At 34.9% G+C, this 25,060-nt stretch overlaps 1 protein-coding gene across 2 annotated transcripts in view; it reads left to right on the top strand.

Annotated features, from left to right (window-relative positions):
• The window catches only part of Sema3d (semaphorin 3D), a 207,991-nt gene that overhangs the window by 71,061 nt on the left and 111,870 nt on the right, over window positions 1–25,060 (top strand). For both annotated transcript variants that reach the window (XM_008822472.2, XM_029558376.1), the window contains exons 2-3: window positions 3,151–3,341; window positions 22,693–22,853. In XM_008822472.2, coding sequence (XP_008820694.1) covers window positions 3,191–3,341; window positions 22,693–22,853 — 312 coding nt within the window. In that variant the 5' untranslated portion in view covers window positions 3,151–3,190. The remainder of the gene's footprint in view (window positions 1–3,150; window positions 3,342–22,692; window positions 22,854–25,060) is intronic.

The following is a 25,060-nucleotide window of genomic DNA, read 5'->3' as shown; positions in this document are numbered from 1 at the left end:
AAAGTGCAATCCAGGTATCATGATGCACGCCTGTAATCCATAAATTTCACTATGAGATTCATAGCGATCATTGGACTAGTAAGGACTACATAAGACTATCTCAAAAATAAATTAAATGGAAGCTAGAGAGATGGATCAGTAGATAAGAGTGTGTACTATTCTTGAAGAAGATGCAAGTTCAATTATCAGTACTCACAATGAGTGTTACTCAACCATATAAAACCCACTTCCAGAATCAACCAATGTCTCTGACTTCCAAGGCTACTTACAGTCATGTGCAAATTCCCACACATAGACACACACTTACATGCACACAATTAAAAATAAAATAAAACTTAGAAAATACAGTAAATAAGTAAACATAGACTTGTGACAGTATTTGTCAAAATGTAGAAAATTCTTAAGGTGAATCTGTGTTTCAAAAGATAGATACATTATCTATAGCATAAACACAAACTAAGATGCAAGTGTGAGACTGAGTAGTTAAAAGTATAATTTAAATATGATCTGATACTTGTCTGACAAATTAAAAGAAGAGACTGTGTTTTGTAGCATTAGGATAAACATGCTTCCCCTCTACCTTTAAAATAATTCATGAACTAGAGACATGGCTTATTTGTAAAAGGAGGAACCAAGTTCAAATCCCAGAACACAGCTTTTTAAATGAACGAAAATCTAGTAGATTTTTGTAATACCAGATCTTGGGTGATGGATCCCTGAAATTTGCTGGCCAGTGAGATTCTTTAAAAAAATGTGGACAGCCAGTCCCTAAGCTACAACATCCAAGGTTGTCCTCTGATCTCTGCATACACAAGTGAACACAGAAACACACACAACCACACACAGAAAATAAAATAGATCTTTTGCTTTTAAAGTTTATTTAAATGTTATTTAAATAAGGATTTCATTAGTTAAGTTATATTGACATATACATAATTAAAAGCATAAAACAAATATATTAATGGACTGCTGTATATTTGTAGAGATTTTAGTTATTATTGTGTATATATGATGTGTGTGTATGGATGTGTGTTCATACCATGGTGTGCATATGGAGGTTAGAAGACATCTTTCAGAAATTTATTCTTGCCTTGCCCTTTGTTGAGACAAGATCTCTCGTGTATCTGCTGTGCTGTATATGCCAAGATAGCTGGTTTTCTCAGTTCCAGGTGATTCTCCTGCCTCTAGCTCCCATCGTGCCATAGGAGTGCTGAGACAACAGATGTGTGCCACAACAAAAAGTAATTTTGCCATTAAGACATGTCATTGGCAGTATTTTGTGACTTTTTTTTGCTAGAAATACACTCCTATTGTTTGTCAGATATACTTACTTGAGTAAAGGCTTCAAAAAAATGTCAGGTAAAGATGAATAAAATAGTGCTTCATGACATATTTAATAAAATATCATTAAATGAATATCTGAATGAATTTGATTATTCATATGCAGAAATCCTTAAGAATTTAATAATTACACACAGTGAATATTTAATTCTGCCTATCTTTGATGATACATTTTTAACTAATCCTATAGTGCCTGTCAGGAAGAAGCATGAATTCATACACCTTGATTTATGATATTATTTTACTCTGAGTATGGATTTAACCTTCTGAGAATTAATTGGGATCTTGAGATTGAATTTTTTGGATGAATGTGGAGTATAGTTTACTAGTAGAAAGCTTCCCTAGCAGTGAATAGAAGAATTGATCTCCCTTAAATAAATTTTTTAAAACGTAATTAAATGTCTTAAACTAAAGCAAATAAGCATGAAGAACTTATTCTGAATACTAAATAATAATACTGCTCCAAATAGGATTCATAATTATTATGTCTAAAGTTATTAACAAGAAAGTGCTAATTTTTTGTAAGATTTAAAGCAATTACTACATACAAAATCCTCACTGAACTTCAAATCAGCAGTATCCTTTCTGTGAACTGTTAACTAAAAAGACAGCCATACTTTAATGATAAAGAAAGGAAGTTAAAGCAAGTTTATTATTTTAATTTTATTTTATGTCTATGAGTGTATTGTGTGCATGTGTATAAGTGCACCCATGTCATGCAATGCCCTCAGATGTCGGGGTGACAGATCCCTGGAATTGGAGGTACAGACAGTTATCTGCCACGTGGTGGCTGGGATTCAAACTCGGGTCCTCTAGAAGACCAGCAAGTGTTCTTAACAACTCAGCCATCTCTCCAGCACCAAGGAAGGAAGTTAAAGGTTCCATAAAAAGTTGAAGATCACTGGACTTGGCCATAACAAAAATCATCCATGGCCTTACATGCAAAGAAGGCAGATAGGAATGAAAGTCCACATGTGTTTTGATTCATTTTACTTAACCATGTGACTTTGGAAGAATGATTTCACTATGTACCTTTATTTCCTCATTTTTTATATTCTTTATAGATACCTTTCATAGCTCTCATTAGCATTAAGCCATTTGGTCTATATCAAAAACATTTTCAATATATCTAATATACATATTCAATAAATATTACTTGTGATTTTCTCAGGCTTAGATTGAAATGTTTGTTTTGATTTTAACAAAGACAATAAAGTCAGATTACTTGTGACAACCTGGTTTAGGAATACCTTCTTCTTTCCTACAAACTTTCATATTTTACAATGTGATTTTCTGTTCAGTGTTTCACTATGTAGTATAGCAGGGCATGTGGTCCTGATGAGCTTGTGTGATTCCCGTCTGGTAACCCTAACCTGACCTCATCCAAATCCACCACCTTAAATGAACATTTTTAAAGCCTTGAAAGCCAAAAAGAGAAAATTACCTCACTCAAAATAATGTCTTTTGTCTGGTTTTGTTTGAGGATCTTTTCCTTTGGGAATGTTATGAATTACAAATAATGTTTTACCCATCACTTCTACTTTATGAAAAATTTGCTGGTTTATGGAGAAGATACTTGCATTTAAAATGGAAATATAAATAAAACAACCCAAGTAGAAGAGAGTTATTCATTAACAAAATAGTTGAATTTCTACTAGTATATTCATTCTTTCACCCAAAGATAGTCTTGGATTTTATTACTCTGTCCTGTTTCATTCTCTCTGCAATAATTCTGTAAAATTAAAGCAAGAGAGAAACTATGCTATCTGAAAGATTTGCTATTGAGCAGTGGATTTTTTTTTCTTTTAGAGTACATTAGCAGTGTTTGAAACAAAACAGTGCTTTCATCATGGATGCTAATGAAGATGAGAAACCAAGGTCTAGGAGTCAATATCGTCACCTTTTTCATACTTTGATGATGTTAAGCATGACCATGTTGTTTCTTCCCATCATGGGAACTTCCAAACAAAATATTCCACGACTCAAGCTAACCTACAAAGGTGAGTATGTAAATATTTTTCATTGTCCACTATGATATCTGAATGTCTGTTTTGATTATTGTATTTATATATATGGACTTCTTTGAAGTTTGCATCAATTAAGGCAATATTAATTAGGAAACAAATACATTTATTTAATTTTGTGAATGAAAGGATGCCTAAAATACTCAAGTACACTTCTCAGTTGATATTTATAATAAATAATTTAGCCTACCAGTTGTAATAAGTTTTGTACTAAAACAAATCTCTAAAACTAGAAAAAAAATTAACTAATTCTAAATAACTGCTTAATTACAGTTACTATCCTGTTTGAGTGTGTTTTTAAACAGTAAGATATTAACACTTTCAAAATTTTTTAAACCCTAGAATATCTTAGATATCTGCCAATTATATACAGGTTTTAAAATGGGAATCCAATCAATGTGAAAAGCTTAATTAAAGTACAAAGAAATGATTAAAATGAAATCTAATTTAACTGTTATTTTATATTTTTGTTTATTCTATTTTTATATCTTATGTGTGTGAGTCTTTTTGCCTGCATGTAGAGAAGTGTACCACATGGGTGTCCCACAGAGGCCAGATGTGTTGGATCCCCTGGAACTGAATTTAGGGAGAGTTGTTAAGTGCCATGTTGGTGCTTGAAACTAAACTGGGTCTTCTGCAAAAGCAGCTAAAGCTCTGAACCACAGAGCCTTCATTCAGCCACTAAGATAACTATTTATAAGTATTTTAGTTACTATGAAAGAACAGTGTGTAAGCATAATATTATAGTTGCTCATTATGTGGGTGCATGTGTCTGTGTATAGCTTATTCCCAAATTCAATGTTCAAATATCTTCTTCCTTTTTTCTCCAATTTTCTATGATTTACAGTAGAGTACTTACCACAAGTTTTAAAAGATATGCAGCGAGCATCAGACTCCTTTATTCTAAACTTCTACTAAACTTAGATAGGTAATTTCCTTTGATCTTTAAGATGATGTTTTTTCAGACAAAGTAATATCAATAATGAAAATTAATTGGATGTCTAAAGGAAGAGAGAATAATATTCAGATAGTCTAATCATTGTGTGTTCAATATGCTGGATTGGGACTGGGATGTAGACCAGTGGTAGATGTAGAGTGCTAGCTTAGCATGTGCAGGACCCTAGGTTAAACTCCCAACATGGAAAAACAAAATGGAGAAAGATGAAGACAAAAGATAACGTTATTACTTGGAATTTATGTTTGTGTGCTAGAGTTGAGGGATTTCTATTTGTTTCGCTTTATATACTTCTATGTATAAATTAATTTAAATTGGAGTATATTGGAAATCTAGGATCAGTTCCTTAATTATAAATGGTAGATAACATTATCAAGTATAATTTATTAGTAAATTATTTCAACAACAATTAAAATCTAGATTTGAGAACTATCCATTTATTTATTAACCATAGATTTTCTTTAATTTTGTATCTGCCCCCTAATCTCTCTGTGTTTCAAGTAAGGTGTAGTTTGCACATCAAAATCAAAGTCAAAGCTCTTAACCATCCCTGTCCAAGTGTACCTTCTGACATTAAAAAGTGCATAACTTGCAAACTCCAAAATGCCATCATTTTTGGATACGGAGCAACAGGCAGCAAGATAGAAGAGAATCCACCTGACAGTGAGCCATAGGAAGGCTTGGTACAGGCAGTTTGGGAGCTGAGCTAAGATACTGAATGTCAAAGATGCTGAGATCTGCAGGAGCTTTGATCATTTAGAATGAAAAGGCCCTCCTTGGGAACTCAGTTAACATACTGCAAAGGTCACCATTTGAGAATTGGTTACTCCTGCCTACAAATCTAGCTAAGGCAGGAAGATGGTGATTTTTGGACAACCTGTTGTATATAGCAAGAATGTGCCTCAAAAAAGCAAAAACAAAGGTAAAAGATTTGGACTATTGTATCCCTAAGAGAAAAAGACATAGAAACCTGCCTTAAAACTTCAAAATTGGCCTCAAAAGAGTCTTGCTCATCTGCTAGTAAAGACAATAATTTCAGGAACAAGATTCATCAATTATTAAATATGATACCACTATCATCACAACCAGATTCCCAACTATTTAAATCTACAATATCCACATAATAAACAGTTACTACACACACACAAACACACACACACACACACACAAACAAACAAAAAAACCAAATTAAAAAACAGCAGAATTAATGATAACAAGGAAAGCAAACATGTGGAAGCCCACTTGAGATGGTACAGTTACTTACACAAGCAAATAAGGACTATAGACAATTGTGTGCTCAAAAATGAAGGAAATGTCAAAAGATAAACAGAACGTCATGAGAGAAATGAAAGTATGAGGGAAAAGAGCTAAACTGAAATTCAAAGTATTAACAATGTAACAGAACTTGAAATTTTACTGCACATGTTATGGATTGGATGCAGTAGTACAAGATTCAATAGACTTAAATATGAATAGCTTATCTAATATAAAGAAACCATATGAATTTTGTTTAGTGGCTTTGATTTTGAGACAGTCCTTCTATGTGTCCAATATCCTAGACCAATCTAGAACTCACATTCTTCCTGCTTTCCCCTCCTAAATTCTGGGATTACAAGGATGTACTGTCACACCCAATTTCCTACAGATCAATTTATAATACAGCCTATTAAATTAAAGCTAGATCTACGAAACTCATTTTGTTGTGATGATGCAGAGGGTATTTTTATTTTTGCTTTTTCCATTTTAGAGACAAAGTATTTCTCTATTGCTCAGGTTAACTTCATACTCATAATCTTTCTGAGCGCTGAGGTTCCAGATGTGCATCACCATACCTGCTGTGCTGTGTGTGATAACCACTCTTATTCTTTTGATTCTTTTAAAAATTATGTTGCAACAGTATCTTTAGGACTCTTATGGGTATGGGAAGGGTGGTTCAGTGGTTAAGAGCTCTGTAATTGTAAGAAATGGAATTTGTAGCCCAGCTTCCACAGACACAAATTTAGACTCCTGGAAAACATCTATAATTCCAATTCTGAGGGAGATAGAGACAAGAAGATTGCCTAGGGATTACTGGTTTCTAACCTAGCAGAGATGAAATCAGGTTCAGGGAGAGACCTTGCTTCACAGGAATAGGCAGAGAGATATGGAACAGGATACCTTATGCTCCCTCTTCTGGCCTCCAAGTGTACACAAAGGCACACAAACAAATGCTCATGCACAGTCACAAATGCTCATTAATTAACACACACACACATACACAAACACACACACAGAAATGGAAAAAGAATGATTCTTAGAATTGGTATTGTTTAATAAAGGCAATCTTTCCTCAAAGCCACATTTTAAGTCTTTGTTATAGTAGTGCCCTGTTCAGCTAACCAAGCTATAATTTGGATATCTATTGATGTATAACAGTATGTCACAACAAAACTCAATACTTAAAACAAAAAAATCCTAGTTTCAATAGGTCAAGAGTCTGGGAGGGCTCAACTGGGCAGTTCTGGCTCGGAGTCTCTACTGACAAATGAAATGAAATCACCTGTGAGAAAGCCAAGTAAGCAGCAGAAAGTTCACAATGTGGCACTTAGATAAGAGTACAAAGTGAACAAATCAAAGTCATCTGACATGAAAAATCCTAATTTGGATTTTAAAAATAATTGGTTTTTAAAAGCTCAACAACGATATAATTTGTTTTCCATTAGTCATGACTCCTTACATGTACAGTATGCAGACAGTAACAGTAGCCTTAGCGCTTGGAATGGCTGCAAGAATATTTTGAAGAATTTTTTAAAGGTCAAATGAATTACAATAACTATTTTATTGGATGAATGATCTTAATACAGACATCTTTGGATCTTTCAATGAAAGGAGCTCGTTTGGTTCTGTATGCACGCAAAACAATTTCCTTCAGTTCCTGTTTTGAATTCTTACATTTGTACTCATCTTGCATCTCTTTTCTGGGTAGTGTGATGTTACAAAGGTAGGATTTTTTGCACATTCAGATTCCCTTCTATATAAGAATTACATATATTTTTCCCTACAAACTGGGCTTCTCATCTTAATTTCTACAGTTGACACTGACATTATAAAAATACCTTTCTTGCTTTATGGTTTTTTATTCAGGTTCTCATGCAGCCTTGAACTCACTCTAGACAAGGGTTCTACCACTGAGCTACACCCTTGTCCTACAAAAATAACATTTAAGAAATAATACACTTCAATTTATTATGTCACTTTCTGTCTTACAATTATTACTAAGGATTTTGTATATGTGTTAAGTATTATTATTTATATACAGAATTTGTATGGAAATACATCTGTATAACATTGTCCCCATGATGATATTAAACAAAAAAAATCCAGAAAAGAAAATAATTACAAGTCATTAGCAAGAAAAGGAAAAATAACATATTGGCAGTTATCATATATTCAACAATTGTGTAATATATGCTTAGGGAGCAGTGTGTTAGGCAATTTTCTAGGTCAGAGAAAAAAATCACTGTTCACATTAAAGACCAGGACATGTCATTTCAAATAAGGATAAGTGCTAGGAAGACTCTGAAGAGCATAAGTACTCAAACATCATCATACTTGTGCTCGTGTCACAAATGTCTGGAAAGCATTGCTTTAAGGGACATTTAAATGATAAGGTGAGGAGGATGTGATTTGTCCTGGATGATCTGTCCAGGAACAAGATGCTCTCAAAGGGCAGAAGAGCCTGCTTATGTTTGGTGAGTTCAGGCCAGTGTTCCCATCACCTAATTATACCATTATGAGAAATACAAACTATTAAGGGTCAAATATCAAGACAAAAAAGTATGTCAAATTTTGCTATTTCTTCTTTGTCCTGTTTTACATTTTTATTTGTTGCTTTTTAGTAAAGCCTAAATTTATTTAATGGGATGGTTCTTTGCTTATAAATTTCAAGGGCATGATTAGATAAATTTAATTTTTCTATACTTATAAATTAATTAATTTAGTTATGAAATATATCATGGGTCTTATCTGGATATTTTCTGGCACTGTAGCTCATTGATCTTGTTCAATTTATCTTGTTTAATATCATATTTATTATTTCAATTCAGTATGAAAAAATAGTGAAGGTGCTGGTTCTGAATACACAATGCCTTGCTTGACTGACATGCTGTTTGCATCACTGTTTATAAACTGTGCTGTGATTTTTCTTACTCACATCATAGTGAATTGTAACTTGATAGTGAATAATTTATTTAATTCCCATAAAATTGTTACAAAGTTGTACGCATCCATGTAAAACACCTATGATAGTGGTTAGCCCAGTAAGCAATCAATGCATGCAGGCAACTATCATTTTTTGTAAAATATATTATCTAGCTAGATTTTAATGGTTGTTTGCAGACCAAAGGTTTCCCTATGTAAACACAATATAGAATTGCTTTCTGGAAATTTGTAATTCACAGTACAGTTACTCCTGTGTACTCACAAAGGATTTTCTTCCTGGATTAGTTTCCCTCAGATGAGAACTAATAAAAGAATGTGAATTCATTGAGGACACTGCCCACTATATTTACTGCAGTGTTTGCTTATTAGGCAACATGGGTATTTGTGTTTGACAGGTCCCTACACTGGTGAAGATCACTGCTGACCTTGATAAGAGTAGTGCTTTTGACTTTCAATAGCCTTCAGTATGGGCTAAAATGCATCATAAAATCACTCCAGGTCATGATGCAATCCAAAGTGAGCATTTTTATTGTCAAGCCAATGTGAATGATGGCCTAAGCTGAGCTTCTGCAAGTGCCTACTGGAGAAATAGCAGCAACAGAGATCCTAGAGCTCAAATGAACATTGAGGGAAATTTCTAAAACCATCAGCCAAAAGAAGTCTTTCCTCCTTTATACTGTTTCTTCCACCATTTTGTCACATTTGTCACAGTGAAAAAAAAATGAGATAAACAAGCAAACAAAGAAAGTGGCCATAACACAGGTTGTAGGCACTCTATATGTTTTTGTTTTCGTGGTGGTTGGGCTCAAACCTAAGAACTTGTGAATGCTACCTATGTGCTCTACAATTGAGTTGCATTCTAAGACTGGTAAGCAAACATTTAAAAACAAAATTTTAGGAAGACTAAATAATAACCCTAGGTTCACATAAGCAATTATTTTTTAATTATTGGACCTGGAACTTATTGCTTTTCAATTTAATAGTGTTTCTATTAAAATTTAGCTGTATCCCTTTAAATCTGACACTCAAGAGGAAGAGGCAAGAGGAGTTCTGTGGTTTCAAGCCCACCCTGGCCTACATAGTGAGTTCCAGGTCAGCTGGGGCTGCAGGGAGACCCTGTCTGAAAAAAGACCAAAAAAGAAAGTACCTTCATCCAACACCAGTATTATCAAATAATCATTCTAATACAGTACATGCACTGCTGTTATAAACATTACTCTTCTATTGATGTTCATAGAGTACTGTAAGTTCCATAATCATATAAGACAATAGTCTTTCTGGGACAAAGAAAATAGGCTAAGGAGATATAGATCATGAGATACTCTGACTGCCTTTGGCCATGCATAAATGCAGAAGGTCTGTAAATGCAGAAGAGTCTTTAGATGGGGCAGACATAAGTAAAGACAATTTTTTCTCTTATTAAATACAGTCACCCATGTTTGTGTTGGAAAAGCTTAAGTGGAATGCTTTTTTTGTTTTGGTTTGGTTTTTTGTTTTGCTTTGTTTTGTTTTGTGGAGAGAGAGCAGCACTCTGTAGCCGAAGCTGGTCTAGAATTCATGATTCCTCATGCCACAGCTTCTTAAATGCTAGTATTATAGGTGTGAGTTTCCAAGCTTGGCTGTTGAATTGTTATAACATAGGTGGTTTGTTATTTTATAAGACATTTAGACAATAAAAGCATTTTTGCCCAATTTCTTGTTTATAACTTCATTTATCTAAAAAGTGGGAGTTTTACTTCAGAGAATTTTCATATTGAGATTTTTTTTCAGTAATTATATTTATAAATTTAAGGGAAAGTTTAACAGTTTTAAATAGAATTACATCGTGTCCTTTGTAACAGAAAACAAGAAAAATGCTTCTCTGTTTCTTAAGAACTAGTGTCAGGCACAGGAGTGAATCTCTATAATCCCAGGCCACGGTAGGCAGTGGCAGGAAGATTAGGAGTTAATGCCAGTCTAGACTACCTGAAACTGTGACTCAAGAAAAAAAGGAAGAAAAAGAGAGGCAGAGAGAGAGAGAGAGAGAGAGAGAGAGAGAGACTTTTAATCATGCTATTAATCCAACAGAAGCATGACCTAGAATAAAGTGGTTTTACTCTTTACAAAGAAAGATGTCCCTTAATAGGCATGTTCAGTTAAAGTCACAGTGAGTCAGATATTGCCTATTTCAGTAATCTAAATAGAATAGTGAAGTGCAAAAAGCAGCAGCGATGAATTTTTCTTAATATAGGCAGTATAAATGAGTGTAAATATAAGTACAGGCTTTTTAAACTTTTTATAAGTTTGTTTACTTTCTGTGTGTGTGCTTTGCCTGTAAGTGTGTAAATCCACCCATGTCATGTAATGCCCATGGATGCTAGAAGACAGCATTGAAACCCCTGTAACTGCAGTTAAGGATGTTTGTTAGCTACTATATAGATAATGGGGATCAAATGTGTTTCTACTGGAAGAGCAGCCAGTGCTCTTAACCACTGAGTCATCGTTCCAGCCCTAAGTACAGTTTTTGTAGAAAAAATCTTGTTTATTCAAGTAATGCTAAATATCAAAGTCTAGAGTAAAAAGACATAGATTTCCGCTTCCTCTGATATGCCCTGTGTATACATTATAATAACAGTCATTTGCTCTTTTGAGCCCAAATTTCCTCGTCTAAAAGTTAGTCTCCTAAAAACAGATTCTCCTTGGAATCAATTTAAATAACTGATGAGTAAATTCATCAGATACTGTAAAGTATAAAATGAATGATGTGACAGAAATTCAGTTAAATTTAATGTATCATTGAAATACACATAATAAACATTTAAGGTCTTTAAACACAAAATTGTATGTAGGCATCTTGGGCAGAAAGTTTGTTACCACATATAACATGAAAAAATTTTGAAAATCAAAAGTAAGTCCTTATCCTGCAATCTTTTTTCCAAGTTTATACAAAATACATGAATTTACTTCCCTGCACCCTGCAGTATTAGATAGCTTGACTTGAGGAGCAGGTTTAAATTAGTTTAAATAAGTAAGTATATGCCGGGAACGGTGATGTATGCCTTTAGTCCCAGCACTTGGGAAGCAGAGGCAGGTAGATCTCTGTGAGTTCAAGGCCAGCCTGGTATACAAAGTGAGTTTCAGGCCAGCTGGGACTACAGGGAGACCCTGTCTCAAAGAGACCAAAAAAAGAAAACAAAAAAAGTAAGTATATTATTACTTTTAACAATTAGCTGTAGGAATAAATTAGTTGGTGATAGCTTCACTGACACAGTAGTGTGGAAAAAGGAAATAATTCCACTCTTTAATTCAAGCAAGCTGAGCACAACAGGGCCACAGTACTCCTTTGAAAGCCTTTCTATTCCAAGTGTGGTTTGGGCATCATTAGAAACAGCATAATTTGTGAACTTGTCAGAAATTCAGAATTTTGGGTCTGCTCTTACTTCTGAATGACAGTCTGTGCACTAACCAGAATCCCAGCTGAAGAACAGAGGTAAATACTGAGACCCAATGCTCAAGGTAGTTTTGTTTCCTGCATTCCTCTTCCCTTTCAACGGGAGCAAGATGTCACCACAGAAATCCCTGAAACTGTGAAGCATTAGGTCCACAGTTGGAGTTCCAGAAGGCTCATTACCATCTTTACACCATTAACAATCTGTAATAAATCCTGACTTTGGTGAAAATGATAAACAAAATCATCAGTGTGAAGAATCATTAGTTTTTTTTTTTTCTTTCTTTATTTTTTTTAATTTTTAATCAGACTTCTTATGTCCTGAAACATAGCAGTGATTAGACATTATCCCTATCAACTAGGGCTGCTAGGGTTGATTGATTTACATTTGTTTGCATCTGTGTATATGCACATGCACAATGTGAATATCGAGGTCAAAGGACGATTTGCAAGGTCATTTTCTTCTTCTGCTATGTGGGTTAGGCTTGATAGCAAGACCTTACCTGCTGAGCCACCTCACAGCTAGACTTCTAGGATTTTAAGGGGCAAAATTACCACACAAAATAACTATGAAAAGGTGAGAACTGACAGGATCTTCCAAGTTGTATATTTAACTGGGTGTTAGTGTCAAAGATGTAAAATGGACTTAGAGTAAATACTAAATATTGACCAGAAACCAGGAAGAGGGTAAGGAAATAAGGAAAGGAAAAGAAAACTGAGTGAGAAGCTGATCTTGGGGACTTGGCTGTGTCACTGATGTCATTAAAATCAGAAAGGGAAGCTGATAATAAAAGAAATCTCTCAACTGAGACAAGGGAGACTGAGGATGCAGGTATGTTCAAGTCATTAACAGTGGACACTTTAGACATAGACAAGTTATGGAAAACATTGATTTACTCCCTATACTCTCTCCACATTGCCTGAGTTGGAAAATAATATCCTATCATGCTGTTTTTAATCATCTTCTTGGAAGAAAGTGTGTAAATAATAAGGACAGTCTTTCTACCACCTCTACCAAGATTAAATGCATCATCTCAAGAAGACCTAGAGAAATTTTTATGTATGGCTGACATCCACAGTAAATGAAAAGTTAGTCTAAAATTTTCCTGAATCATTGGAAAGTTCAAATCAAAAGTCACAACAAATGTCTGGCATGATAAATGACAAAAGTACATATGTGTGGCAAATCATTTTAAATTTCATAATAGTAAGGGTGAGGTCATAATTTGAACAACTTCCAGGAAAAACAGAAGACATGTTCAAAGGCTTAGGATACAGATGGCTAGAAACATCCCAACTGTGACCAAAGTCTCACTCACATACAAGTTTTTACAATAACATTTGATATGCATTTATTTAATTTAATTCATATTAATTGATTTTGGAAAACTATGGTTGTTGTGAAATGTTATCTCTTAAGTAAAAATCATAACTCTTTGCTTTCTATTTTGGAGTAGTCAGTTTGAGGTATTCTCTAACTTTTCTCTATTTCACTTACAACTGTGTATTGAAAGTGTGAAGACACAGCTTTTTGAGTTTATTTTTTAAAATTAAACTTGTGTACTTGGCTAGAGCATATCCTCATTCACTTTTAACATGGCATTTCAATTTAAATACTCCTTGAAACTTGAAACTTGAAACTGGAGAAATTCTAAAAACCTTAAAAAGAACTAGGAAAATAATTATCGGAGTTCGATCAATTTCCCTCAGAACCATCCTCTAGGATAGTATGAGGAAGTTTATTCCATCCTGTCACTGCTACCTGGGGAAAGTATTAGTTATTTATAATACTGGGCTTTTGTGCAGAACAGTAGGAAGAGTATCAATCATGACAAGCTTCTGAAGAATTTAAATGGATTAATTTTGATGTAACTACAAAGACTTATAAATTATGAATCTTGTGTGTTATAGCTCATATGAGCATTCAATACTAAAATCCACCAAATGACCAAATGAAAATAAACCTGTAATTTAAAAGACTCAATCTTCTTGAGGAATGAGCCCTCTATTAGGTTATCCAATCCCCAGTGGTCAGCCCTAAACACATGTACATAGGAGCAACTAAACAGGTTCAGTGTGTGTGTATGTGCATATATATGTATTTATATCTGTGTAAAAGTAATAATTATAGAAGAAAGGTCATGAGCTTCAGAGAGGGTATGAAAGGATTGGACATGTGGAAATGATGTATATACAGTAATATATGAAATTCTCCAAAAAATTAACTAAAGGGATTTCATAATCAAAATATTAGAGTATAGGTGCAAATAATATTGCCAGGTAAAGTACTGCATTCCTCCATCACATCCTGTTCTGGCAAAAAATAATCCAATAATATGCTAGTCTCTGAATTCCTTTTTAAAAATTCTTTTGATGCATCTATTTTTTTAACCTGATTTATTTTAAATATTTTATGTGTTATATCATTTTATGTGTATGCCTGTAATGCCTGCATGTAGGTAGGTGCATCTGTGTTGTGCAGTGCACAGTGAGGTCAGAATAGGGCACCAGATTCCCCTGAAATTGGAGTTATGGATGGCTGTTAGCCTCCATGTGGGTGCAGGAAACTGAACCTCTTTCCTCTGCAAGAGCAGCCAATGCTCCTAATCACGAAGCCATCTCTCAAGTCCCTATTTATTTATTTATTTATTTATTTATTTATCTTTAATTTTAAGTGTATGAATGTTGTACCTACATGTATGTAAGTATACCTGGGTCATGCAGCATCTATGGGGGCCAGAAGAGGGCAGTGGATCCCCTGGAATTGGAATTACAGATAGTTGTTAGATGCCATGTTGGTGCTGGGAATTGAATCTGGGTCCTCTGCAAGAGCAGTTAGTGCTCTTAACCCCTGAACCATCTCTCTATACCCTGGATTTATTATTTATTTATTTATTTATTTATTTATTATTTTAATTTATCATATGTATGAGTGTTTTGCCTGCATGTGCATAAGTGGCCTCATGTCATGCAATGTCCATAGAAGCCTGAAAAGGGTATCAGATCTCCTATAATTGGAGTTACAGACAGTTGTTAGCCACCATGTGGGTGGTGAGTCCTCTGTAAGAGAGCCAGTGCTCTTAACTGCTGATCCATGGCTCTAGCCCCCTTGATTCTAATTTCTATTTCCCTAAGTGAATTCATCTGATTCTTGATTACCACAGATAATGTTCTAAGTACTAAGGAACACAATGATCTCTAACATTCTATTGCAAAAGAGCAAGTGAAATTTTGATATTTTTGTTACTCTTTCTGATTGGACTTGCACTCATGGGAACAAATATTTAGGGTAAATGCTTCGCTAGCCAAATGACAATATCATATATATTGGAATTTTGAAGTAGTACTTTATAAGATTTTAGGCTTGACTGACATTCTATGTATTATTTTAAGCAGTTGGCCAAATGTAGCTAAATGCACACATCTTGATAAATGGCAATTTTATGTCGGTAGTATGAGCTATCTTGATAACCAAAATCTTTTTCACATGATTTCAAGACTCTAAAAGTCTGTTGGAAGGCAAGCGGAGCCAATATTAATTTCCCCTCAGTTAAATCCAAGTGAATGCTTTTTCTGGGACCAAAAGTTGGAGAAGCAAGCAAGCATCTGTGAGGAGCTGAGGGGTTCAGCAAGCTACAACACTGAGGACTGACTTTCATTTTGCAGTTTTGTCTCTGATCAATTCTTGATCCAAACTGAGATAAAGCCTTTTCTTAGGAATGAATTGATAGCTAAAACCTTTTTAGAAAGTATAGGGGGGATAGTTACTTTGTAGGAACTCCACAGAGAAGATTATAGGACAGTTATTAAGTCAATAAAGAAGTCCCCAGGTATTCAAAATTAGTAGAAAAGTCAATTTTAGAAGCAATGTTGGAATAGAAAGAAAATTGAAAGGTTTATATATATGCTACTTAGGCAAATTTCATAGAACACACTGGATATGCCTATGGTCAAGGGTTCTCAGCTAGACCTAATAATATAACAGCTATTTCCTAAAGGAAAAGGAGAAGTGGGTGGAGAAAGAACTTCTACTAAGCCTCCAGAGGAGACAGAGAAAGGTGGCTGGACTTTGATCTGTTCTATTTTTATATGCAAGATTTCCTCCTAAAGAATTCTGGTCCTTAACTCAGCATGGAGCAGAATTCAACTTTCTGCAAAGTTTTTCTTTTATTCTCTATGCATAAAACAAACTTGATTTTCTTATACAAGATTTTTTTTTTAACTGAACAGCTTTTTTTTTTTTTTTTTTTTTAAAGGAAGTGGGAAACCATTTTTTAGACTGGCAGTCTTTTCAGAGTAACTGCCAATTCCGCCCAGTTCAGGATCTCTGGCAATAAATTGAATCTTTCAAGGATTTAAGGTTATGTTCATTTAGCACTCAAAAACTGAGGAAGTCTGTGTTGCTTAATCCTAAATTTATTAGATTTAATATTACTGACCACTCCCTTCCTTTTGAGGGTGAAGAGGAAGAATAGAGACCATCAGGTCAAATGTGTTTTTAGACCAAATGAACAATTGTACTAAATGACATTATAAAAGAAATACAAAAAAAAATTGTTTTCAGAGCAAGCATTTATTTCAATACTTGGCCCTTAGTCTACCCATCACATGGAGGAGCATCTGGCCATGTGTTGGGGGAGTCCTTGCTTTGAACTCCAACACTATGAGCAAATCCATGATGTGACGCCTACTGGACATAATTGGATTAACAACCTGAGAGTCATACAAGATTGTGGATAAGCTCTCCCTTAATTATAATTACATAATACCTTATTTGTGGTTTCCAAAGTTTAAAGGCTACCCGCTTTTAAAAACAATAGTTACATCCAGCACCACAAAAATGAATTCATTTATTATTTGATAAGTCACATACTCTAACAATATTAAAGTTCTAATACCATGGAACTCAATCTACATTCAGAAATGAGAAAGCATTATTAGGTAGAGTAAATTAAATGTAGATAAGAATTTCTTCTATTTCACTAGAAAAGATATTAATGGTTGAATAATTTAAGTACGCTTTTTTTTTTGATTTCTCACAATACATTTTCACTTGCGCTATGGATCAGTATTTCTTCACCACCAAGTTGTAGGCTTTGCAAGGGCAGATGTGTTCTGACCTTGATTTCAAGTCTTTGTAGCAAAAGACCAGGTGCTCAGGGGAATCAGTCATAACCTTCAAAACCAAGTTTGATGAATGTAGTAACTCGCTTTTATACTGACTACTTTAGAAACATGACGTTTCCTGTCACTTTTGGCCAGATATTAAAAAATGTTGAAGGCTATGGAAACTCATTTCAAAACAATGCATATACAGCAGGTGTCATGACGTGGTCCAATAATCCCAGCAATAGGAGGTAGAGGCAGGAGGATCAGGACTTCAAGATTATCCTCAGATATACAGGGAATGAGACCACATGATACCTGTCTCAAAAAAAGAGATGCATAGGGAGATGGCTCAGCACTTAAGTTTAAAGATCTGAGTTCAAATCCCCAGCATTCATGTAAAGCCAGAAGTGCTAGTTGCCAGCTCTAAATCTTATTGCTCTACAGTGAGACGGAAGGCAGAGACAGGAGAATCCATGGAATCTTGTGGACTACCTAGCTTGGAGTACAAAGTTGCAAACAAGAGCTCATGTCTCAACAAGGTAGAATGTAAGGACTGACACATGATGTTGTTCTCTGACCCCCCCCCACATGTACACCATGGCATGCATGAATTCACCCACACTCATCCACACACATACACACACACACACACACACACACACACACACATGCACGCACATGTCACACATACGTACACAGAGATTTCAAAGGAAAAAGAAAGAAGAGGAGGGGAAGAGGGAATTGAAGAATAAATGCACATATTCATGCATGAAAATGTGTCTCCTTTATTAAGATTTTGATCCTTAGAAGCCTCCAGTTTCTCTGTAATAGGTTTTTGCTTGAGGGTCAAGAACACCTTCTGTATCATCTTTCTATTTAAATCTACTGCAACCAATAATTTCTATATTTTTAAGAATAAATACACAAATAATATTTTTAATTCATTTATTTTGGAGATAATTGAATTTCAGAAATTCTAACATCATATTTCTTGTACCAAAGTAGAGATCTGAGTGTCTAGATCGAGTAAAAATCCTAGCTTGGAAGAAGGAGACAGGAGAATGAGGAGACTGGACCAACAAAAGGAACAATTAGAAGGGAGGCTATGGTTGATTCAGTTCAAGGGTTTATGCAGATAAAACAAGCCATTTAGGACCCAGATATAAATGCTGCTGATATCTCAAGGAGCACTGGCTCTGGCTAACCAAGCACACAACAGACCTCTGCATGACACATGTTAAGGAACACACTTGCCCTTTCATGAAAGGAGAGGAGATGTCCTGACCAGATCCTATGGCTTTAAAATTAGAAAAATATTAACAATCACATGCCTGGGAACTTCCAGTTTAGGTGAAAAAATTAAGTTCTGACATTTGCAGTCAGCACGGCCAAGTCTCCATGTCTGATTCCTGAAATTCAGGTTGTATATTAAGTTGAGGTATAAAGATATATTCTCTAGAGTTACTTTTATGGGTTTCAGTTGAGGACCCCATGGAAACAAAAAAGTGACTTTCCTTGCATTGGCAAAAGCACAAGAAAGATAAGCTGTTTAGGGAGGAAGGAACCTGTTCCAATCTCTGTCCCAAGGTCTTTTCCTAATGTGTGCGTCAGCCTGAAAATTTTTTCATACGTAATGTCTAAGTCTAATTATTTTATTTGGCTACAAAGGATTGGTGAAGTATGTTTGAATTGTTTTGATGCTAGCATTGTCAGAGGCCAATATTAAATCATTTGGAAATGATGATACTTCAGGTTAGTCAATATTTCTGCAGATGTTTTCTTGTTCAGTTTGTTTGAAACTAAACCAAATAGAATTTGTTATGGTGAAATAGAATACACCAAATGATTATGTCAATTTTATTTTCTTATTGTATAAGTATAGGCAAAAAGTGAAAGGAACAGTTCTTAAATACTTTCCTCCTCTCACTGCCATTGCTGCATTTCAAGAACTCTCTGTGTTACAGAAATTTCTGGATAGCCTTCCTGACGCCACGAGGCTCCATCCTCATCCATCCTGAGCAGTACAGCACACTTATCTCTCTAACACTCAGTTATAGTCCTTGTCACTTCCCCGCATAAAAAATGTTCATGGTTTTCAGTCACCTACATAATACTGAAATTCCCCAGCATGACATCATTAGCCTTTGCTATCTGGACCCTGTCTTTATGTCTGGTTTTAGTTTTTTGAGGCCCCCAGATATTCTCCATGTTTAGTAGAATGAATTCAAAGTCACAAATATTCACTAAGTGCTTAAATTTTCTCAATCTCCAAGATAAGTACTGGGAATTAAAATACAAGTAAGACCTTGGCTCTGTCCTGAAGGAGTTCATCCTGAGGAAGGATAGAAACACATAGTTGTCCTTTTCCATAAGCGATATTTCCCAAGCCACCCAGGATCCTGAAGTTGCGAGGACAGTGAATTCTATACATTATGCCCTCCTTGGGTGTATATACCCATAATGAAGTGTTATAAAATAAGTACAATAAGGTCTGAGTGATAAGTAATAATATATAACAATTACACCAGTAAACTCAGTGAAACATGTAAACACTGAATGGTGCTTGTCTATCTTAAGATGATGCAAGATGTTACAGTGCCGATCTGATGAGAGGAAAGAATTGAATGGCATAGGCACTGGGGTACACTGTAGGCTTGGATTATTGTAACATGATTGTACATCAGGTGGATCGTCTGATTTAGGATGTTCTCAGTAATTGAACCTATAGTGATTTTGGATGGATAAAGCACAGAACAGGGATATGCTAGACAAATGATACCTCAGGAGGAACATTCGAACTTCTACTAGAATTGATTTCATATGTGTTCTAATTGATTTTCATATCTGTTTCTCTAGTGACCTGTAAGTTTTTGCTGGCAGTATTCACTAATCCAATAACATGATTACCTAGGGCAATGACTCACATATACTATATGATACAAATATCTGTGGGATAAACACTCTTTTAATATTTTTCTTGTATAATAAAGTAACATAGATGTCCCACCCTTTGTAGATCTTGTTTGTTAAAAGATGAGATAATGTGGTTCTTTAATAGTACTTATCTGACCCAAACTTGATTTAGTGACCATATTCATCATAACATTTACTGAACTTTTCTTGTCTGCCAGGCATAGCCTTAAGAATAGCTATAAATTGCCTCTTTTAATCATCAAGACAGCTGTATGTATTGGGAAATATTACAATTTCCTTTCATTGATTTTACACCCTCATTAAAAGCATTATCATCACTGTAATAGTTGATTACTACATAGCACTGTTGTGTGCCAATTATTCTAATGCTAATCATGTATTAGATCACTTAATCCTCCCCCTGATAAGACTTATTATATAGTCTCTATTATCTTAATTTTATGTATGAGGAAACTGAGGCTCAGAAGACAATGAACTTGTCACAGAACATACCACCAATGATATGTCAGGCCGAGATAACCATGATGTTTTGATCTAAATCTCATACTAAATCATGTTTCATTTTGTGATTCGGTTGTAATCCATTATTCAAAATAATCATTATCTACAGGAAGTTGAAATAATAGGGTTTATATCATATAACCTACTTTACTAGCTAAATGAAAATAGACTTCTGGGAATCCCCCACATATTTTTGATTTTGTACATTTCAACCTTCATTAAGGGAAATCCTTTGGAAGATACAGAATCATCTGATTGAGTGAAGGTTTGTATGAAATGGGTTCTCTTAAGAGGCTTTAATCATACCCATCTTAGGTATTCCCCTGCCTCCATCTTTTTGTTTTATTTTCTGCTTACAACAAGTAAGGAATATTTATTGGAAATGAGTCCTGCAAAGAAGGTTTACGGCATTTGGGACTGCAAAATTATAGTTCACTATTTTATGTTTGTGTATTTTATGCAGTATATTTTTTTATCATATTTAAACCACCTCCTCCTGTTTTCACTACTTCTTACTACTCACTGCCCAATTTCATGTACTCTATTACATATATATATATATATATATATATAATATGCCTATAGAGTCAAATTGTGTCTCTGAGTGTCCTCCGTTGTGGGTCTATCCACTGGAACCCAGTTAATTTATGAAGAGTCTCACCCATGAAAGAGACTAGCTGTCTCCTTCCTGGGAGCCTCTGATTTCCAATAATTCCTCTAGTGGTGTTGTGGTTCATTATCTACTTCCCATAATGATGTTGGAATTTTCCTTGGTTTGAGCTATGGGTACTTGTGCATTCTGTCATTGCTGTGAGTCCATATGAGTAACTTTCCAGGTGTCTGAAAAACTCTTTTTCCATGTGGTCACCCACCACCTCTTGTCTCTTACAATCAGTCTTTGTGCCACCTTTCCACAATGATTCCTGAGCCTTTGGAGCAGAAATTTGATATAGGTATCCAATTCAGGGATCATCATGCTTCAGACTCTTAGTCTCTACATGTGTCTTTCTGTATTAAGTACCATCTGCTACATAAGGAAGATTCTCTGGTAGGAGTTGAAAGATGCTTTAGTCTATGGGTATAACAATAAGCTATTAGGAATCAGTTTAATACTATATCTAATTAGCAGAACAATGTTATTAGGCTCACATCCATGGCCTGTGAAAAGTCCAACCATATGTTCCTAGGCTCAATATCAATGTCAGGTACATTCTCCATCTTTTGAAGCAAACATTACATCTAATTAGAAAGTAATTGGTTACTCCCACTATATTTGTGCCACTATTGCATCAGGGATCATATCTTAACCACGCCAAGGGTAAGGATAACAAATAATGTTTTCATTGAGTAGCATGCATAGCATCTTCCAGGACTATGAAAGCAAATCAATAGAGATGAAGCTTTGAAGTCAGTATCACCTTGATTCTACTTTTTATTCTACAGCTCATGTATGTAGGTCTTTCAACAATAGGATTTTACTATGAAGTTCTGTGTATGATTATAACACCATTTTAGCTGCCCAAGCTCAGAAGCAACAAATACATTCTCTGTAAGGAGATGGAAGAACTACAATGCAAGCAGACAATGGCCTATTACTCAGAAGCATAAATATCACATAACTTTTCTCCCGTTCAGAACCCACACAAAAATACACATGAAATGAGAGCAGAGGAGGAGTATTAGGAGAGAAGGAGTAGACCACCAGCTCAGGGGGAGGAGGGCCAAGAGAATATAATAGGGGTGAATAGAAGCAAAGTTCAATGGAATGTATGAATGAAAATGTCCTCATGAAGCTCATTATTTTGTATATTTACTGAAAAATGTAAAATCACGAAAGAAGGAAATACTGTGATATTTATGACAGTTTGATGTTTACTTTGTATACCTAATTACTCCAATCAGTTTTGTTTTAAGTTATAATTTTAAAACATCAACTTGGGTTTGAAATATTTTGAATTTTTATTTTGAAGTTATATTCATTTTTAAATATATTTTTATATAAAGTAGATTTAATAAAATAGATAATACATTGTACCCATTTATAAAGGAGTGTATATTGAAATCTGATTGTAAATATTTCAATTGGAGATTTTATGATGTATTCGTGCATTCATAAAATGGACCAATATTTATATTTAGACAGCAGATGTTTTTGATATTAATGTGTTTTCCTTCCCTTCCTTTTTAAAATTTTCTTATAGATTTGATTCTTTCAAATAGCTGTGTTCCATTTTTGGGTTCATCAGAAGGACTGGATTTCCAAACTCTTCTTTTGGATGAGGAGAGAGGCAGGCTGCTCCTCGGAGCCAAGGACAACATTTTCCTGCTCAATCTAGTTGACTTAAACAAAAATTTCAAGAAGGTAAGTTTGTTTATATATTTCATTGTTTGGATTAATTTCATTTGTTCTGTGATCTTTATCTGATTTGTGTAAAGTAGCACACACTGTCACTCAGTATGTCTTACATATATCAAAAACAATGTGCATTGTTTCTGGCATACATGTTTTGGATTTTATGGATTTAAGTGCATGTACATATTTTTGAGTCAGCGAATATAAAATATCATGACCAAAAGAAATTTAATGAAGAAAGGATTATTTTGGGTTACAGTTATGGAGGGTTTGAGTCTTATGACCAGGATGCAAGTTAGCTGGCAGTCAGAGAAGCCTGAGCAATCACATCTCAGTTGTACATAGGAAGCAGAGAGAGAAAACTGGAAGTGTGGAGAGACTATCAACTCTCCAAGCCCACGGCCAGTGACATATTTTCTCCAGCAAGGTTCAAAGTCCTAAAAGTTCCATAACCTCCCCAAACAGTGCTACCAACTGGAGACCAAGTACTCAAATAACTGAACCTATGGGGGAGGGTGCATTTCTCATTAAAATCACTATAGCTTGTATCAATGTCAGCTTTTGATTTGGCCTCGGGTAGCCACCCATTCTCCAATTTGGATGGCACAAGTCCTGCAACTTTTAAGACTCTTGTATGAGCTTAGTTTGAACCCTGATAGTCCAAAATTAACCCTGCCTCCTCACCTCCAAGTTTGGAAAGATCAGCTATCACGGGGTGAGGGCTTGAAGCTAGTCTCTAGATATAAACATTACGAGACAGAGACTAAAGTTCCCAGAAAAAAATTAAAAAAAAAAAAAAAACAATATCACTGCCACACTTGATGTGAGTCGTGGTATACCCTTGAGACTCTACAAGTCTTTGTGGTTATGAGGATCAGGCACTGGTCAGCTAATACCAGTTTTAGTGGTCAAAGTGCTGACTTCACTAATTTAACTCCAACTTCAAGAATCATAACATGAATAAAGACTTCATTCACTGAAGGTAAATTAGAGCAATTAGCACATGGCTTTGCCTTGGAACTCAGTGCCAGCAATGGGAAGGTCCTAACAACTTTCACCCTAAATATAGAACTTTGAAGTATCCCTGATATCAGGAGGAAGCTCAGTCTTATGGGTTTCTAGTCTGGCCCGCATCATCTCAGTAGCAGGCAGTCCATAGAAATGTGAGCCTTTGGTCCTATCTCAGTGTACGTGATCAGAAAGTAATAGAGATTTGTGACATTGGTGGCCATATGCATATCATCAAATTCTAGGGCTTTCAGTGAAATTGGAGAGAATCTCACAGTGTCAAACCCCAAACAGGAGACAGTAGACAAGTGTCTGGGCCTGCCCTTGCCCCACTAGAGGCTTGGGTAAATGGATTACCGTTTAAAGAACTTCCTGATTGCTTCTGAACAACACAATATTGGAAAACTTGATAAACCTGTGCTGGGATTACAGCACTAACACAGTAACAATACTCTAATAGCATGGACCTACGTATAACATATTTTCAACAAACGGGATAAAGAACTTCATTGGAAAAGGGACAGTATTTTCAATAAATAATGCTGGGAAAACTGGTTGTGCTCATGCAAAAGAAAGGGAGTAGAAATCTCTAAATAGATGTAAAAAATCACCTGAAAATAGACTAAAGACTTAACTGTGATATATTAAATTATTAGAAGATATACAAGAAAAGCTTCAAAATATCAGAAAAGTCATATGATACCTTTTATTTTCTTTTGGTCAGGACCCTAAAGGCTCAGAATACAAACAAACAAGCAAACAAACAGAAAACAGAAAATATAGACAAATGGAAATACATCAAAATAAAAATAAAAATCTTCTATATAACAAAGTAAACAATCATCAAAGTGAAGAGCCTTCATACTGTTTTCCATAATATCTGTATTAATTTACATTCTTATCAACATTGTACAAAGTTTTTCTTTTCTCCACATCCTTCACTGTCCTTTATAATAACCAGTCTTACTGTAGTGTTTTGTATTTCAACAAATTAAAAGAACTATGCTGTGAACCAGCAATATTACTAGTAGTTATACATTCAGAGGAAATATGCCCACCAAAACAATGTCCACACTCCCACCGATTACTGCAGAACTATTGACAGTAGCCAACAGATAGAAACAAGAGTCTGTCAACTAATAAATGAATGAAGAAAATGTGGTATATATACCCAATGGCAACTTTTTGTCTTTAAAGTATGAAATCCT

This window comes from Nannospalax galili, unplaced genomic scaffold (genome assembly GCF_000622305.1).
Source record: "Nannospalax galili isolate Female #2095 unplaced genomic scaffold, S.galili_v1.0 scaffold85, whole genome shotgun sequence".
Taxonomy (NCBI): Eukaryota; Metazoa; Chordata; class Mammalia; order Rodentia; family Spalacidae; genus Nannospalax; species Nannospalax galili.
The sequence above is the reverse complement of the archived record's forward strand: the minus strand, read 5'-3'. Positions and strand labels throughout refer to the sequence as shown.